This window comes from Sardina pilchardus, chromosome 15, assembly GCF_963854185.1.
Source record: "Sardina pilchardus chromosome 15, fSarPil1.1, whole genome shotgun sequence".
Classification (NCBI taxonomy): Eukaryota; Metazoa; Chordata; class Actinopteri; order Clupeiformes; family Clupeidae; genus Sardina; species Sardina pilchardus.
In genome coordinates this window covers 29,663,288-29,682,698 of record NC_085008.1, presented here as the reverse complement: position 1 = coordinate 29,682,698, position 19,411 = coordinate 29,663,288, and the positions used below count along the sequence as shown (strand labels likewise).

The following is a 19,411-nucleotide window of genomic DNA, read 5'->3' as shown; positions in this document are numbered from 1 at the left end:
CTCAAGTTGTCAAGAAGCAGGGATATGTAGTGTGCATGTAGAAGGCATTATTGGTATGAGGCTAGTGTGTGTGTGTGTGTGTGTGTGTGTGTGTGTGTCAGGTGCTAGGTGCTGTTGTCATGTGTGTGTGTCGCTTCCCTCTGGCAGGTCAAGATCACAGTGACCCTAGCGACACACTGGAGAATGTCCCCCAGAGAGAAATCACAGGCGTCACTAAGAGTAAGAAGTGCCAGCTGATAGTAGTCAGTAAGAGTAAAGCAACAGTAAATAAACAGTAAACAGTTAAACACAGTCAATAAGAGTAAACCAACAGTAAATAAACAGTAAACAGTCAATAATAGTAAACCAGGAATATGTGATGGCTAGGTACCAGTTAATAATAGCCAGAGTGTGTGTGGATGGATGTTGCTTTCAGAACAGCTGGCCATGCTCGGACTAGAGAGTTGGCCTGTGCTAGGATTAGTAGGTATAGTTTGTGGGTTAGAAAACGAACAGGGTAGACTGCAGTAACAGAGATGTCAACAGGTGACCCAGGGTAGGTTAGGGTTAGTTTGGAGTTAGGCTAAATTACGGATAGGCTAAAGTTAGAGTTAGGGTTATGGCTGTGCTAGATTGTGTGTAGGCTATGTTAGGCAAGGTTATGGCTACATTATGGTTAGGTTAAGGTTAGGTTATGGCTATGCTAGATTGCGGGTAGGCTATGTTAGGCAAGGCTATGGTTAGGTTAGGGTTAGACTAGATTCTGGGTATGCTAAATTAGGTTAGGGTTATGGTAGATTATGGGTAGGCTATGTTAGGCATGGTTATGGCTAGGTTAGGGGTAGGCTATGTTAGGCATGGTTATGGTTAGGTTATGGCTAGGTTAGGGGTAGGCTATGTTAGGCATGGTTAGGGTTAGGTTAGGGGTAGGCTATGTTAGGCATGGTTATGGTTAGGTTAGGGGTAGATTCTGAGTAGGCTGTGTTAGGCATGGTTATGGTCAGGTTAGGGTTAGATTATGGGTAGGCTATGTTATGCATGGTTATGGTCAGGTTAGGGGTAGGCTATGTTAGGCATGGTTATGGTCAGGGTTATGCTAGAGGGGTAAGAGCGCAAGGTGGACTACAGTAACAGCGCTGTCATCTACAGAGGCTTCAGTGAAGATCCCAGAGCAGCCGTCCCTCATCACCCAGATGCAGGAACACTTCAAGCAGAAGATGATCACGGAGAAGAGAAACAAAAAACGGAAGGGTAGGGAGATGAGAGGATGCATAGAGAGAGAGAGAGGGAGGGAGGGAAAAAGGTAGGGAGATGGGAGGATGCCCAACACACAGATGCATACAGAGAGAGAGGGAGGGAGGGAGAGTCACAAACACATGCACACATGTCCATTAAAAAGCTCACTATCCAGCCCTTTGAAATCCTCTGGGAATGGTGTGGTCATGGGAGTGCTATGGTATGGGAATTCTTTGTTTGTAGGAATGCTATGGTATGGGAATGCTTTGTTTGTAGGAATGCTGAGATGATGGGAATACTGTGTTCATAGGAATGCTATGTTATGGGGATAGTGTGATTGGAAATAATGTGTTTCTAGGAATGATATGATATGGGAATATGGTGTTTATATAGGAATGGGAATATGGTGCTTATGGGAATGGGAATGTTGTGGCTATGGGATTGCTAAGTGTGTCTCCCTGTGTTGATCTCCACAGCGCTGGCTCAGAAGTGGGCCGATAAACGGCACGCCTCAGGGGACCAGTCCAAGGGCCGGAGAACGGGAGCCAATAAGGGTCCGCGCGGCCTGTCCAAGCAGCCTCCAAAGACCCCCACGTACGCCCCCACAGAGAACTACAGCTACATTTAATCACATCGCTAATAAAGCTCCCATTTGGGCCCAGCCATGTTTGTTCTCACATGAATCTGAGAGTTAGGTAGGTTGAGACCTAGCCTGATCTGCCGGCGATTTAGATTTCGCCCTGCAGTTCAGGCTGGAAACCTGCACATCTGTCTCACCTGCTTCCTGTCCACATTTTCTGGGTCCAATCACAAGCTAGCTCATCCAAAAGGCGCACCCGGATCGTCGGTCTAATTGGCTGAAGGACTATCCAAATGCGTACATTTAAAATGAGTCATATGAACTATGCCTCTTGTGCAGTAGAGTGGCTCTGTCAGTCTTGTGACGTGTTGTGTCATCTTTGGCAATACAATAGGCTGTATGCACGGAAGGCTGTTCAGGAGCTCGTTTGTTTCCGGTGGGGCGTTAGCTGTGTTGTACAGTATACAATATACTTATATTTTGCTCCTTACTTGTTCACTCCAGCACTGAAGATATGGTTTGCCCCATAATAACAATTTCAATACGTTTCAAAAATCCTTTTACATCGTAACATACCGACATCACTAGGTGCAACAACCCAACGGAGTGGGTCCATGGAGACACCAATTACATTAACAATAGCAGCAAGTTCAAACACACCTGGCTCCACCGGAAATAAATATGCTCCTGAACAGCCATCCGTGAATATAGCCTATTCTATTAGGACTTGGAAAGGTTGAACTTTTAAACACCAGATGGCGCTGTTAGTCCGGATAATAAAACGCGTGTTTTGAAAACTGTGCGACCATAAGGACTGTTTTGTGAAACACAGGGAACTTGTAAACACACTCAGGTTGTTTGTAGTGTTTAGTCAGGACATGAACGTGGATTCTGTATTGTCGAGCTGAGGAACATAAACTGTAAGCACAGGCCTGGATTGGATTGGATGAGATGCAGGCTTGTCCAGTCTTTAGCTGCTTCATGAGACAACCAAGCTGAGGAAAAAAGACCAGTAGGCAGACATGTTTTTTAAAATGTCCTCATATTAACAAACACATTGACAGACACCAAACATCTGCAACAGTTTTGACAGAACATGACCTGTCCCATGGTGTGGACAAACATTCAGGGTAAGTTCAATTCCTGCAGTGGGCCTATGTGTGTGTGTCAGAGAGACACAGACCTGTGTGTGTGTGTGTGTGTGTGTGTGTGTGTGTGTGTGTGTGTGTGTGTGTGTGTGTGTGTGTGTGTGTCTACTACTACAGCACCTCAATGTGATGAAACCGCTACAAATTATCCACAAAGTAGCGGTATGTCTGGTTTTCAATCAACCAAAAAGAGCACTCCTTACCCCGCTGTCATTGAGCTCCACTGGCTACCAGGGGTGTGTTTCCCAAAACCATAGTTGCTAACCTGTTGGTTGGTTGGCAATGGGAAACTGTATTGCAACCATTAAAGTTGCTAACTTAGTTAGTTAACTTAGTTGGATTAGTGTATTCTAAAATAATAAATATAATGTGATGTCTTATAGAGGGAGACTGTCCTGTGTGTGTGTGTGTTTAGGACTTGACTGGCCTCGTTGCAGCAAGAAACGAATATGCAACCTCTTTCATTTTGTTTTGAGTGATTCGGGTTTCCCTCTGTGTGTGTGTGTGTGTGTGGGGGGGGTACTGCTCTTGGGGGGTGTTTACGTGTCTTAGTAGAACAGTGTAAGACCTCTCAAGTGGATGCCTGACAGGAGACAACAGAAAGTAATAAATAAATGCACTGCCTGGTTCTTAAACACGTACACACACACACACACACACACACACACAACGTAGTGTGCTTTCACTGATATCCTTAAACACACATATACACATTCATGTGTGAGATATAGTGTACTTTCACTGACAGAAACACAAACACATACATGTAAATACACGTTGTAGTGTACTTTCACTGATACCCTTAAACACACACACACACACACACGTGTCAGATGTAGTGTATTTTCACTGATACCCTTTAAACACACTCACATGTGTCAGACGTAGTGTATTTTCACTGATACCCTTAAACACACACACACACACACTCAGATGTCAGACGTAGTGTATTTTCACTGATGCCCTTAAACACACATGCACACACGCATACGTGTCAGATGTAGTGTATTTTCTCTCACATTTCTACCTTAATGCGTAGATCCATTAGCAGCCCAAGGTGTGTAGAAATGTGTGTCATGGAATGTAACAAAGTGTGGGTTGATGTGCCTGTGTATCTATGTGTGGATTGGGGTGTGTGTGTTTGTGTGTGTGTGTGACCACTGAACCACTAACAGCTAGAGCAGCATCATCTACCTCAGGAGGATATTTGTGAGTCTGTGTGTGTGTGTGTGTGTGTGTGTGGGGGGGGGGGGGGGGGGGGGGGGGGGTGTCAGTGATGCAGGTGTCAGTACCTGTCTAACATCAGTGTTTCAGATTCAGGTGTGTGTGTGTGTGTGTGTGTGTGTGTGACAAAACCAATCGTGTGTGTGTGGGGAGGGGTTATATTAACAGCAAAGTGAACAGGTCAGTAAAAACAGAGAGTGGTTAGATGTCACGAAACATTGTTACATTATCATGAAGTAAAAAACCACTCATCACTCTCAGTCACCGTAAGACATCCCCGTCTCAGAGTGTTTCATTTCCCCAGCATCCCCACCCCACCCACACCTCTCCCATCCCCCCAACCCCCCACACACACACCTCTCCCCCACTGTGGGAACTAAAAAACCCTCGTTGACATGGAAACTAAAAAAAGAGTCCTGGCCCTCCACTGGCCTGCCCATTACCGCCTGAGCAGCGCCACGCTGGCCAATGAGAGCAAGAGGAGGCCGTGACACGGAAGGCCCTGATTGGCTGTTCCTTTCACTCTCTTGTTCTCAGGGGCGTAGTACCTGGGCCGGTTGCCCCTGGAGACCAGCACCCGAGAGTGGACACAGGCCTGGCCTAAACACAGGCCACTTCCTGAGCCGCTGATGTCATCACCTGGTGACAGGGCAAGGAAGCAAATTACAATTTAGAAAAAAAAAAAAACTATACGTATCAAAACACACACAACTACACACACATCAAAATATACATAACCACACACACATAAAAGTATTCTCATCAAAACTAAAACAACCATCACATCACAAATCATCACATACATTAAAAAAACACACACAACTTACAAATAACTGCAATACACTCATCCAAACACACAAATACTGCGCGCACACACACACACACACACACACACACACTGAACACACATAACTACAGCCACTGGTCCTCACTGTTGTCCTGGAAGTCCACGTCCTGTCCACTAAGGGCGGTGAGCAGTCGGCTGGTGGTGATCTTCAGCTGCATGATCTGCTGCCGGACGCTCATGTCTGGCTTGGTGATGTCCACGTCCACCTCGGGGTTGTTGATCTGGCTGGCCAGGCCGTTGCCCATCACCTCCGGCAGGTACCTGAGGAGAGGACCAACCACGGCCGAGCCAATCAGCTGCAGCTCTGAGACCACACCCCCTCATGTAAACCAATCAGCTGCAGCTCTGAGACCACAACCCCTGAGGTAAACCAATCAACGATTTGTCTTTTTGTCCCACCAAAGATGTAAAGATGTCTTTTTAGTTACGTATTTTCATATGTTGTTGCATTTCTTGAGCAGTACAGTAGATGGCAGTAATCTATAAAATAACCTAGTGCCCTATATTGGCCGCTGAAATAGCCTACGACCAAGTATGGTAAGACTAAATAAAACGTGGTGCATTTCCAAGCAGGTAAGAGGGATAATTATATTGTGTGGCGGAATAACAATTTGGAGCACTACACTCAGCGCAGTAATATCCTCACTCCAAAGTGAAACTGAAAGTGCAAGAGTGATGATATTACTGCGCCAGACAATATCAGTTTTGGTAATATCAAAATAGAAGAGGAAGCCTCCTTATTGTATGATATGACCCATATAGGCCAGTACAGATGTCATTGCAATCTAGCCTGTGAATTTGAACCAAATAAGCTTCATTCATATCCAGTGTGCCAATGTACAGTAAAAGTCAAAAAAGATTAGATTTTCATCTCAGAATGATACAAATTAATGTTTTGCAAAATTACTTGGAATAGATACAGTAGCAAGGCTGAACAGTCAATTGTTATGTTATCTTAATCTTGACTCATCCCTAATCCAGGCAGCCCGAGCTGCAGTCTCCTCAAGACCTACCAGAGACATCTGTTCAAGCCAATGTGACCGGAATAAGGTAGATTTACTGAATATTTGTCAGTCCACTTGTTTGTATTATGGTAAATAGCATAACTTTAATACTTCACCTTTGGTATATTTGGATTCAGGGCAGTGAAAGTAGTAGAGGGTGCAGAACTGGGGAGCCAGTGCCACTTAGGCATTGTGTTTAAAATATTTTGTTCTCTGTTATATTTCACCTAGTGCACCATGTCTCCAGAAAACACCTAAGGACTAAGACGGCTGATAATGGTATACTTGATTACATTTTATTTTTTTACATGTATTTGTCTAAAGTTCATTTTAGTTCATTTCCTCTCATCATTCTTTTGTTTTTTCTATTTGCTCTAATCTGGGAATAGAAATGCTTCCACTTCTGTTGGACCATCCAGACACTTCAGCAGGAACAAAGGCTAAAGAAACTGGTAAGCATGTGTTATAGTCAACTACATTTAACAGAGCATTGAAGCATGTACATTTTAGGTTAAATAGTTTTTGAGTGCTTTCATGCTTTCATCACATGCTGTTTAAAGGGATATTCCGCCATTTTTGGAAATACGCTCATTTTCCACCTCCCCTCGAGCAAAACAATCGATATTTACCTTGTTCTCGTTCATCCAGCCATTCTGTGAGTCTGGCGATACAACTTTTAGCTTCAGCCTAGCATAGATCACTGAATCGGATTAGACCATTAGCTTCTCGCCTGCTAGCTTCATGTTTAAAAGTGACTAAGATTTCTGATAATTTTCCCATTTAAAACATGTCTCCTCTCAAGTTAGAAAGTGCAATAAGACCAACTGAAAATGAAACCTGGCGTTTTTCTAGGCTGATTTGACATGGAACTACACTCTCATCTGGCGTAATAATCAAGGCAACTTGCAAACGTACCATAGGCGCAGTGATATCGTACGCAGCATCTGAAAATAGTCCCCATAGACATCAAGCAGTAGTAGTGCCAGTAGCTGCAAGTTGCCTTGATTATTACGCCAGATGAGAATGTAGTTCCATGTCAAATCAGCCTAGAAAAACGGCAGGGTTCATTTTCAGTTGGTCTTATTGCACTTTCTAACTTGAGAGGACACACGTTTTAAATGGGAAAATTACCAGAAATATTAGTCACTTTTAAACATGAAGCTAGCAGGCGAGAAGCTAATGGTCTATGCGATTCAGTGATCTATGCTAGGCTGAAGCTAAAAGTTGTATCGCCAGACTCACAGAATGGCTGGATGAACGGGAACAAGGTAAATACCGATTGTTTTGCTCGAGGGAAGGTGGAAAATGAGCGTATTTCCACAAATGGCGGAATATCCCTTTAATCTCTGTTCAGATGAAAGAAAGCAAAGCATTCATACACGTTTTATTAAACATTTATGGTTTTCTTTTTTAACCATTCAAAAATCTGAGAGAAAGATCTGCTAACTTCCACATTGTGTTCAAACTAGAAGAGATAGGCCTACTCACCCATGTAAGGAATTTCATTTTCTGCCCCTGTCAGATCTTCTGTGGGAGAAGAGAAATTATTTATTGCCCCAGAAGGGAAGGAAACAATCGCTAGTCTTTTATAAACATACCTCACCGTTTAGGTAGGCCCTACTGTTAGTGAAAACCTTTACAAAATCTACGAGAAGGTGCTCTACATATACTGTAGCAGAATGATGACATAATGAACAAACGACTTTCCTTGTTTACGAACCTCAATTAAGTTGTCTGCGTCTGTTTCCCCCCTTTTTACTACTGTCTGGTTTGACAGGCATCTTGAACATGTTATGTCATATTGAACTTTTTCATGGCATAAACATGATACCCTTTTTCAGGAGTGTCTCACGATGTCCCTTCTATATAAATGTGTCGATCATTATGTATTTAGCCTATAGCATAGCCTATATGGGGATGATACTGTAGGCCTATGCTATATCACAATATAAAAACAATAGTAGTTGATTCAACTTAAAAACGCCTGTAACCTGGTTGCCTTGGAATTTTGAGTGCATTGAACATCATACAGTAAGTTGGCTAAATGAGGCAATTAAGTCAACTTGAGATGACTGGCTGATCTGACAAATATGACCTGTTCCATGATCTAATCAGTCATTGATTGTTAGCTCAACATTCTATTTATTGAATGCAATTTAAATTATGCATCATATCAAGTTGTGTTGAGTCAACTCAAGTTGTCATTAACTTAGCCACATACTGTAGGCTACATGTAAAGTGGCACTGACGAGTATTGTGAATTTGTATTACTGTAACTAAACGTTTTACAGATCAATTTCATAAAACTTGTTGTATTAAATTTTTCACAAAAGTAACCTGGTTGCCTTGAAATTGTAAGTTGATTGAACATCACATAACAAGTTCAACTAATATTTTGAATCAGACAAACTCCAGGCGGACGGAAACTGAGCGAGCATACACACTTCAGCCCCTTGTCTACACTACACCTTGTGTATGGTAGTTCTCACAGTTTCCATTCCTCCCCTTACATATCATCAGCTACTTTTAACAGCGGCCACAGGCATCACTCCAAAAGGTGTCCCCACTCAGTGATACAATGACAAGCCTCTTTACATATTAAGGATCACATCAAAAAGGAAAGTATATCACTGATTCTTGAGAATTTGCCTAAAACAGGTTTTAATTTTGAAAAAAAAAAGTTAGTTAAATTACAAAATCTGAAGGTATGTCATTATAGACCAAGGTCTTAGCTGTTCAGCAATGTACCGGTGCAACCTCCCCTTTTTGTATTTTTTTCATAAAATAGGCATTTTTCCAGTACTTATACAACGTTTTTTTAGGCCTAAATAGAAAAAGTATGCTTTTTTAATCCAACAACCATATTTTTTAATTAAAACAGACTATTACTTTAATAACTACACCACTGAAGAAACATATTGTAAGCATATTTATTTAAAACAAACAAAAAATGAATCTGACGGTGTGACACTAATCTGACGGTGTTGACAGTGGTTTCATTACAACATAAAATTCCAAAATAAATACCACTCAAGTCTTGCTTGACAACTTTATTTAACTATTTGGTCCACAAAGCCTCCGTTGAGGACCATTTGGAGGCTTTTTTCACCACCGTTAAGCAGAAAACCTGACGGAGGGTGACATCTGACGGTGGTGACAAAAATCTACTCTTTCACATGATATGCATGAATTGTTCACATTATCCACCCTGTTTGCATCCTATTGCTGGCTACTTCAAACCTCTTCTTAAAAAATATACATTTATTTTATAATCTAATCTAATATTTTGTATACAAAAGAGACGGTGTTGACATGTTATGGTTGTGACAGTAGCAGTGTCCAAAAATATGAACAACTTTAAGAGAAAATAGCAAACTAATGGGAGCTTGAGTGATCTTAAAGCATGCAGTAGGCTACGGCTGAAGGTTTGAAAATGAGGTCCTCAAGAATGTAGTTGACCTTGTAGTTGCCTGATTTTATTGCCTTTTATAAATATCTGACGGTGGTGACGAAAATGTGGGACACATTTTGAGCAGCCACGAAATAATAAATATTGCTCAAAACGTACTGTTTGGAGTTTCTAATACATAATACAATGTACTCTTTCATGTGGTAAAGATATCATTAAATTAAATGATTGCTTTTAGTGTTTTTAATCAAGTCAAAATGATTATCTCCTATTCGAGGACAACTGATTTTGTAGGGTATGGGCCAGCATATAATATTAAATTAATACAAAAATAAAATAAACCTTTAAAAGAACCTCACATTTGTGCAAAGGACCCCCTGATTATAACCTTGATTCTTTTTGTTCATGGAAATGGTATTCATTTCCAACAGAATCAGCACTTTTCTTAGTGAGACATGTTTTAGGCAAATTCTCAAGAATCAGTGATATCCTAATGATACGAAAAAAAGGGATATGACATCTTGAACTCAATTTGCACATGGCACACATCACATGTATAAAAAGTAAGGTCTAATTCTTCTCAGTTTGGTATGTATTCATTTATTAACGCTGCTTAAAGGGATAATCCGGAGTGAAATGCACTTTAGATCAATTTTTCGGACTATTGGGAGTAGGCCTACATACGTTGAGTTGACACCAAAATCATGTCATTTGGATGTATTTTGAGAATGTTCGAGTTCACCGTTTTTATCCAAAACTCGTTAGCCGTACCTTTCCGGAAATGTTATTAAAATGTTGTTAACGCGTTGCTAGCTGCACCATCGACATTTCCGGAAAGGTACTGACTCGATTAAATTCATTCTGGACTCTCTATCCGACCACATAAAGACGTGGGGATACTTCGGTTTGGCTTTAGGGACCCTCTACTCACTACCACGTAAGTGTAGTGTTGGTTGGAACAGTAGAAGAGGTATAAAAATAGCGTTTTGTAGCGGCGAAAGGACCTGCCCCGGTCACTTCCAGGCTAACGAGTTTTGGATAAAAACGGTGAACTCGAACTTTCTCAAAATACATCCGAATGACATGATTTTGGTGTAAACTCAACGTATGTACTCCCAATAGTCCGAAAAACTGATCTAAAGTGCATTTCACTCCGGATTATCCCTTTAACTAACAATCGATTTACAGTATATTGCATTGTATTTCACACATGTAAGAGGTACCACCATGGTAGGCCATATAGCCTACAGACTAAATTAATCCTCCTCTTTTGTTCATTTTATGTTCCCTAGTTTTGTGTTCACAGTTAATAATGACATTGCATAATAACTTATTGCCCACTTGTTTACTAAATGCCCTTGGGTGTCAACTATACAGACCTTTACAAACTCCAGTCGGGTTGAGACGGAACGATTCCGGGTACACACACTTCAGCCCCTTGTCGCATCTCCCATGGAATCCCCAGGTTCCGCCACAGTCCTCGCCCTTTACCTTGGCACAAACTTTGCAGCATCCACATACACTAGGCACCAGCCCCCCTTTACAGTCATTTGGATCCTTGCACGTCACTTCATAACATTCACTGCATGACAAAGTCTGGCAGGTTGTTGCAAAAAGGACAATAATTTGGAGGATGAGAATGTATTTCGCTAGAAGATGCATCCTGGATGAGACTGGAGCAGGCTGTTACAATCCCGGAGATCCAATTTTGTTTTCCGACACAACTTGAACTTGTAAATGCACGAGTCTCTTTCCCTCTCTGTCTCTCTCCCCGACTCTGTCCTTTTAAATTCAATATGATTGCGCAATCTGTCCGGGCTCTTTGCCACACCCCCTCTCCAGCTGGCTCACACGTCCCTATGTTATGAAATAAGGCGCTGTAGAAATATTGGTAGCACTTTCTCTAAACCAACCCAGTATGCACAAGGCATTGCACACATAAATAAAGGATCATATAGCATTCAGTAAGCCTGACGTGTGTTATGGGTCACACACACATACAGCACTACATGTTACACTGCACACACTAGAACATACATACCCATATGGAGGACAAACACATGCACACAAACACAGAATAACACACAGATACTGTATACACACACTCACGAACACACATACACACTGTGTGTCTCATATTCCATCACACACTACCAGGGATGGGCAGTATTTCTAATACATGTATTTGAAATACGTATTTCAAATACAAAATACTAGTTTGTAATTTGTATTTTATTGAGATGATGAAAATGCCTTTGAATTTTGTATCAAAATACTTCAGCGTTGTGTATTTTTGTATTTTCAAAATACTGTCAAATACTTTCTGTGAGACGATGTGATGACATCTATCTAACTATCAATATACACTATATTGCCAAAAGTATTGGGTCACTTGCCTTGACTCACATGAACTTAAGTGACTTCCCATTCTATTCTTAATCCATTGGGTTTAATATGATGTCAGTCCACTCTTTGCAGCTATAACAGCTTCAACTCCTCTGGGAAGGTTTAGGAGAGTTTATGGGATTTTTTTACCATTCTTCAAGAACCACATTTGTGAGGTCACACACTGATGTTGGACGAGGAGACTGGCTCTCAGTCTCCGCTTTAATTCAGACCAAAGGTGTTCTATTGGGTTGATGTACTGCACTATGCAGGCCAGTCAAGTTCATCTACACCAAACTCTGTCTTTACGGACCTTGCGTTGTGCACTGGTGCACAGTCATGTTGGAACAGGGAAGGAACTGACTGTTAGACTGTTATCAGAGAATTCAGACATCCTTTCACTGGAACTGAGGGGCTAAGCCCAGCTATTCCAACATGACTGTGCACCAATATAGTGTGGTGTAACGGATGCCAGTTTGCTAAGCTGTAGTATGTGTAGAACGTTGGTTAACCTCACTCCCCGACGCCTCAAAAATGCTGCTGGTATGAAAGCTATAGTAGCCTGGGCTTTTAGCGGAATTGTTAGCATGCTCGACTCCTGATCCGAAGTGCTGCTGTTTCGCGGGTTCGAGTCTGGGCGTGTGCAGGGCTGAACCGCAGTGGTTCAACACAATGCAGGTTACAGTAGCACCAAATCTCTGTCTCTGTCTGTGGCACCTTCGCATAGTCAAGCCCCTGTGATGCCACTTTAGGCATATTGCACTCACAACACAATTTCAATACCATCATCAGGCCCAATAGCCTAGGTGTCGTCTGAATGCAACACTGTTTGAGAAGTTAGTTGTGCTTAAAGGCATCAACTAAGGAGACACCACTAGCTCACACAAGGACAGCACACTTGAGTTTGCAATTTTCCTTTCTTTTTTCTGTTTTATAGTATAGTTTCTAAAAGCCTATAGTAAAGGCTTTTAGAAAGAAGTATTTTGTAGTATTTTGAAAATACAAAAATACAGTATTTTATTTTGATACAATTTTTGGCTGCTGTATTTTGTATCTTATTTTAATACATTTTAAAGGTGGGTATTTGGTATTTTATTTGGAAATACATTTTGATGTATTTGTGCCCATCCCTGCACACTACTAGTAATTGTAAATTTATCATGATTCCTGCATGGCAACCATGAACCAAAAGTGGTGTGAATACTCTCCAGTGCACTGCTGTGCGCTCTCCCTCTTTCTGTCTCAGTAATAGACTAATTCCATCTCCTCCTAATGAGAGCCTCTCTGAAGACTATTTTGCCACCTTTTAAGGCCTAAGTGTTTTCCAAACGCATGCGTTCTCCTCGGTGATATTTAAAAGTGTAAGAGATCTGTTAAGCATGTTTTAATGAGCTCTCCAGGGATATGGAGAGAGTCCTTCTGAGGAAAGAGCTACTTTCGCAATCATCTGCAGAGCAACCAACCCCTTTTGCAAGACACCACCACCAAGACCCACTTGGCTTCTTCATCTTGTGAACATGAGACAAGCTATACAAGTGTGCTTGTCTGTGTGTGACTTAGTGTGTGTGTGTGTGTGTGTGTGTGTGTGTGTGTGTGTGTGTGAAGAGAGAGAGAAAAGATGTATATAGATATGTCTACATAGCCTACAGTATGTGTGTCAGTGTGCATATGCATTCATAGAACTTTAAGTGCATAACTTTTTTGCATTATTGCAATACAATTCCACTTAAAAAAAACAAAAACATTCTTGTTTAGGTCAGATGGATGTAACTGGAAATACTCAATGTGAATAAAGGTTTCTTGGCCACTTTTAATGGCTAATTTTGATACGGTTTATTGTTTATATGCAACACAAATTTGTTCCGGACACACAAATCATTGTAGGTTGCTGTAAGCTCCCGAACGGTAGAGTTAGCTTGTTAGCTTGTTGACCTTTTAGAACCAAAACACATAGCAACTAGATACCTGGCATGCTAATATGAACTACTGTTTCTGGTCATTCTAACTAACGTTAGCTAGCAGCAAAACAGCAGCGTAGCCATAACCATAACAACGGGTGCTAATCAAGAGCTAATGTTGGCTAACATGCTTTTCTAGCGACTGCAATAAATACACATGCAACATTTAGGGCACGTCCGGTTTAAATGGATACAGTGGATACAGTTGAACTCTCACGACATTTGAGCTTTTTGTGCTCAAAGTTAATCGTAATAAGTTTCTCCACCGCATCTTCATTTCTGCTGGTTGTTTTGGGATAAGGCACGTATACAGTGACGTAGCGACGCAGCACTACTCTGGCACTCAGTCTGTGGAAAAGCGAGCCGGTTCTTGGATATTCGGCAGGTAGCACCAGCACTGAACTGGCACTAGCACCAGCCCGGAACCAGCACCTGGTTCGTGGCGGTGGAAAAGGGGTATCAGTGGTCCTGTTGGCGAGCCATCCCCTTCATACCCATAATGCATCAGTAGCAGGCCTGGGGTCAACTGGCTGGAGGAGCGATAGGCAGGTGGAGAAGTCGAAAGTCAAAAAGGGCTCAAGGTTTTGAAAAGAAAAACATTTCAAAGCTGTTTGTTCTTCAGGCAGTGAAGGAGAGATGTCATTTCTTGAGAAGCACTCAGTTTTTCTTCAGGCAGTGAAGGACAGCACTGTTTTTCTCCTTCAGCAAATACTGTATGTCCAGCATTTCCTTTCTTGAGAAGCGGGAACAGAAAGAAAAGGGGGATTAAGACTTCTCAATGAGACGTGGTTTGGGAACCAAACGTTCATTGTCTCGTATTTGAAAAAAATGTCCAGATACATTTATTGGGTGCCACGGATGTCTATCAAATATGTCTGTGCATAGCTCATCATCATCTTGCTTTCTCCCCTGTTCTGTGATTGGTCCCCTATCTGAGGCAAAATTAGGCCGGTATAGTTCAAGGCTGCCTTAGAAGATCTTTAATTTAGATCTTCAAGAACATTTACACCAGCAAGGTCAAGATTTTCATCTCAACTGAGCTCATATGGAGATGCACACATTGTTTTCATTTTGTTTTATCTGTTATATCTTATAGTGAATACAGACAATCCAACCAAAATATGATAGTATTCATTTTTATTGAAGTTTTTTTTATCATTATTATTGTTAATAATGAAGAATGTTATTGTGATTTTGATTTCATGTGATAAAAGGGAGATTTTGTAGCACAGTAGTCTGCACACTTTAAAGTCTAGGACTCCAGCAGTAGCTCATCATTACAGTGCTTCCTCTGCTTGTGGTCTTCTACTGCTGGTCCCCTCCTCGGTCTCTCCTGTCCACTGCAGGTCTCCTCCTCGGGCCAGCCCAGTACCAGTACCCGTCTCTACCATACCAGCCGTGCTCAGCCTGGCTCTCCTGCTCCCAGGCCCTGTTCCACCAAGCTCTGGTCCCTCTCTCCACCCTTCCGTTCCAATCTGTGTAATCTCTCTCTCTCCATCGGTTCCTTCCCATGTCCTGGGGCTGTTTGTTCCCATGATGCCTCTGTGCTGCGCTGGTCACCTCCTGCCTCTGTCCTCTCTCAGTGGGTGGTTTCCCTTGCCTCTCCACCCTCTCTCCCTTCTTGTCCTCTCTGATGGGCTGATGGCTGGATTGTTTTCTGTGTCCATTGGACCCAAACCTCTGTCCCCTCCACTCCCTGTCCCCAGCAGCGGGTCTCCGTTGGTCTCTCCCCGTCAGGGCGTTGTTTCCTGCTCGGTCTCCCTGACTCTGGGGCTCCTTCCTTTCCTCCTTGATTACGTCTTGACAGCCTGGGTGGTCACTCTCCCTGGCCTCTTTCACTTTCGCCCCTCGCTTGGCTCCCCTGCCTCGCTTTCCTCTCCTCGTCTTGCATTTGTGTTGGTGTTTGGCTGCTAAAACACTTTCCTCATCTGTATATGTACATTGGAAAGAGTTCAGGGTTGAAACCAGTAATGTTTTGCATTTCATGGAAAGTACTTATCTTATTAAGACTGCTGTGTACCTTTCTGTGCTTCTTTATCCTCCATCTTGTCTTTGGCAGCAGCTACACTCAGGTGCTCAGCTTGAGCCAGTGGCAGACCTATACAAGCAAATGAATATGCAAATCTTAGCTGAAATGTATCTATCCTCCCTTCTGTTTACGGCCAGATCAGCGCATCAGTGGTATTAGCTCTTTTTTCACCTCCAAGACATTCCAGGTCCAGCTTGATGTTATGTGCTGCTTCACCTCCATCCAAGTGAACAGCCTCAGTTTTGTCCTTTTCCTCCTTGCTAGCCACATCCAGTTCTTTGATCAGATCTAATGCAGACATGGAAGGCATTAGGGAATTAGCTCAAAGGGAATGTTGGGATATTCGCTTATAGTGAATGCTGGCATATCCAGTTTGTCTTTATACTTACTCAGGTCAGTGTCCACCATATCCAGAATATGCTTGGGCTCTATCTGGGCAGTCTCAGTTACAACTTTGTCCTGCTCTGCTGACAGAAGTGAAGTAAAATGCATGTGAAGTAGTTGATTACAATCAGTGTTACACAGCATGTGTTTAGATGTTGAGCTGTTTGCTATTCCACTCAGACTTACTCAGAGCAGAGTCTACGTTGTCCAAGAGATCAGCAAGCACAGCCTTTACCACAGATGTGCCCTCCTTCTCTTCTCCTTTCAGTGTTGTGGTCAGATCTAAAGCATCAGTGAGCAAGGTGTATCAGTACCAATCCTGGGAGAGTTTAACCAAATTCTGGGACGTCTGCTCTTTGTGGTAGAGGCTACTCACTCAGATTGGAGTCCACGTCTTCAAGAATGTTGTTCAGGACAGCCTTCATTTCGCCGACTACTTCCTGCTTTTCTTCTTTTAGCTCTGTTGACAAATACAACGCAATCATAAGTATAATAACTATCATATATAAGTTACCTAATCATTAGAAGTATTGAAGGGTTAATCATCCAGGGATTTCTGTGTTGATATTCAACTCACTCAAAGTAGAGTCTACGCCATCCAGGAGGTCATTAAGAACAGAGGTCACTTCAGCTGTTGCCTCATCTCTTGCTCTTTCTTGCTCTGTTTTCAAAACAAAAACATAAAATAAATACACATCCAGTCCATTGATATCAGTATACCTCAATCCTGGAAAGTTCATCAGTAGGCCTCTATACTCACTTGAGACAGAATCAACTTTGGCTGAAACATCAGAGAGGACGGCCACCACCTCAAGGTCCCTCTCTGCGTTCTGCTCAGCTTCCAGGTCTGAAATAGGAAATAATAAAACATAGGTTATTGCAAGTCATGCTGGCAATCTCGTTCAAATATTGAGTAGTTCTGCTCTTGAACTTACTCATAGCCTTATCCACCCCATCCAGAATGTCATTTAGGACGGCAGCGACTTCAGTGGCGTCCTCCACATTCCTGTGGTCCTTGATAGCAGCTTGATCTGGTCAATTGAACAAATTAAAATCGATCAATGTCAAGCCATTCATTAAGTGCACAGCAGTTCATAGATAGTAATGTATCTAATTGCTGGAAACTTAATTCTGTACTATACTCACTTGAGATGGAGTCAACCTTGGCTACAATATCAGAAAGGACGGCCACTACTTCACTGTCCTTCTCTCCCTGCTGCTCTCCTGTCAGAGCTGAAATAGGGAATAAAAAACAATAAAGATCAGTCCTGACCAGCAATGTTGACCTGAGGAACTGAAATGGTGGCATATACTGGTACTGTCATTGCCTGACTATTAGCCACGGCTTATTGATTTTGCCAAATTTCTTCAGCTAATACAGGGGGGAAGTTAATAAGGTATTAATATGGTTTTGTTTCTTTTAACTTGCATAAAACACTGTCCTGCGGCTTATACACAATTTGGCTTATATGCGGAAAATTACTGTATACAATAGTGCAGTGGTTTAAGGCACACTCCACCATTATACTCACGCAGGCCAGTGTCCACCCTGTCCAAAATATCGACTCTAGCTCTCACATCAGTGGTGCATTCCTTTTGTCTTTCCTTCTCTGCGACAGGACCCAGAGCTAAACATGCACACAGGTTCAAATCAATAAACACTTTGGTCAAAAGCTGGAGCACATGTTTGGTTAGTTATATACTCACTCATAGTAGAGTCAACCTTGTCCAGTAGGTCATCAAGGACAGCCACTACCTGGTCAATGTCCTTTTCCTCTCGCTTGGTCACCCCGGCTGCTTTAACTAGCCCTACAGCAAGTCATTTGCAGACAAGTTAGTTCAACTCCACCAGAAGTGTTTAGATTTGCAGATTTGATTTAGGACCTGTGCTGTGTCACTGTACTCACTCAGAACACATCCGGCCTCGCTCAGGATACCATTGACCTCGTCCACCCTGTCAGTCATGTCTGCCAGTAGGTCGATAAGCAGGGCAACTTTCTCCTTTCGGCCCATCTCCTTGATTGGTCCATTTGAGTCTCCATGTGGCTGCTCAGCGTGGACCAGAGCAGTGGCATTTCCTCCATCTGCAGGCTCCTCCGCTCCTCCTCTCTCTGCCTCTGGGTCCACCCTGTCTGGGGTGCCACTCAGAGCCTCAGCGGCCACATCCTTGCCTCCGTTCTGGGCTCTCTCCAGCTCCACTTTCTTCAGTTCTCTCAGGAGAACCTTCCTCAGCTCCCTCTTGAGTTTCTTCTCATACTTATGCTCCTCTTCGGGCTGAATGCCTAAAGCCTCCAGTTCTCTCTTCAGGTCCTCAAGTTTGTACTTCTTGAGTCTCTTCTTAATCTCCTGGGTGCTTCTCACTCCGCTCTCCACCACCCCTCCATGAACTCCTTCTACTGGCACTGTAGTGCAGCAGTTAAGGAATTGAAAAAATCCCATTTCCTCACCAGAGGTGTCCAGCTATTTAAAAATATATATGTGACAAATGCTATTTAAATAAATCTGAACTTGAATTGGAGTGAATCAACTATCCTCTCCAGTGTCTCATCAAAGAGTGAGGTAGAATTTAGATTTACTTTCATGTATGTTCTATATTCTATTATGATGTGATTTGGTTACTTTTATGACATAAACAGAACCTTTGTTATGTAATGCCTAGTTACAGTTACCAGGTTAATTCTGCAGCAAATGGAATGCTGACAATGTATCTATGGCTCTGGTATTACCATTACCCTAATTCAAATGAAATCAAATGGACATTAGATATGGTGTAGACATACATAATTATGAAAATATTTTTTACTAAGTGGTATTCTTATGTTCAGAAATATTAGCGTTAACCAACCCTTCACATTAACTTTTCCGTGAATAGACTGTACTTGTTCTATAATAGTCTGGGAACCAGATTAATCTGAGAGTTCATGTTTCATTTGCTCAGGCAGATATGTCTGGTCCTTCTCTGTGTGGCAGTCCAGTAGCCAGGCTAGCCCTGTAATATAATAGCTGAATGAACTGAGTGAACTACTCATTATCTCTCACTAAATTGGATTGGAGCAGGAATCACTTATTAGTGTTTACAACAGAAGGACTACATAAAAGGAACTCAAATAGCCGTGGGCAACACTCACTCTCTACAAAGCCAATATTGTCTCCTTCCTTCAGGCTAGAGGTACAGATCTAGGCCTATTTCCTTCAGGAGAGAGCCATGTCGAGCTTTGTGCCTGTATC

At 42.3% G+C, this 19,411-nt stretch overlaps 2 protein-coding genes across 2 annotated transcripts in view; one reads left to right on the top strand and one right to left on the bottom strand.

The window, feature by feature from the left end:
- Positions 1 to 2,034, top strand: part of LOC134102041 (ankyrin repeat and MYND domain-containing protein 1-like) — a 15,362-nt gene extending 13,328 nt beyond the window's left edge. The window contains exons 16-18 of the mRNA XM_062555991.1: positions 148 to 219; positions 1,129 to 1,230; positions 1,692 to 2,034. Of these exons, the coding sequence (XP_062411975.1) occupies positions 148 to 219; positions 1,129 to 1,230; positions 1,692 to 1,843 (326 nt within the window). The 3' untranslated portion in view covers positions 1,844 to 2,034. The remainder of the gene's footprint in view (positions 1 to 147; positions 220 to 1,128; positions 1,231 to 1,691) is intronic.
- A 2,510-nt stretch (positions 2,035 to 4,544) lies between these two features.
- LOC134101697 (glypican-1-like) lies at positions 4,545 to 7,516 on the bottom strand. Its single transcript, XM_062555427.1, has 3 exons — positions 7,507 to 7,516; positions 5,100 to 5,275; positions 4,545 to 4,806 (listed from the first exon to the last, which is right to left on the bottom strand). The coding sequence occupies exons 2-3, from the start codon at positions 5,257 to 5,259 to the stop codon at positions 4,607 to 4,609; spliced, it is 360 nt and encodes a 119-aa protein (XP_062411411.1). The 5' UTR covers positions 5,260 to 5,275; positions 7,507 to 7,516; the 3' UTR covers positions 4,545 to 4,606.
- Positions 7,517 to 19,411: the final 11,895 nt, after the last annotated feature.

Coding starts and splice junctions, on each gene's coding strand:
- LOC134101697 (XM_062555427.1), bottom strand. CDS start 5,259: ATGGGCAACGGCCTGGCCAGCCAGATCAACAACCCCGAGGTGGACGTG. Junction 4,807..5,099: donor CGTGGACTTCCAGGACAACA/GTGAGGACCAGT, acceptor CCCTGTCACCAG/GTGATGACATCAGCGGCTCA.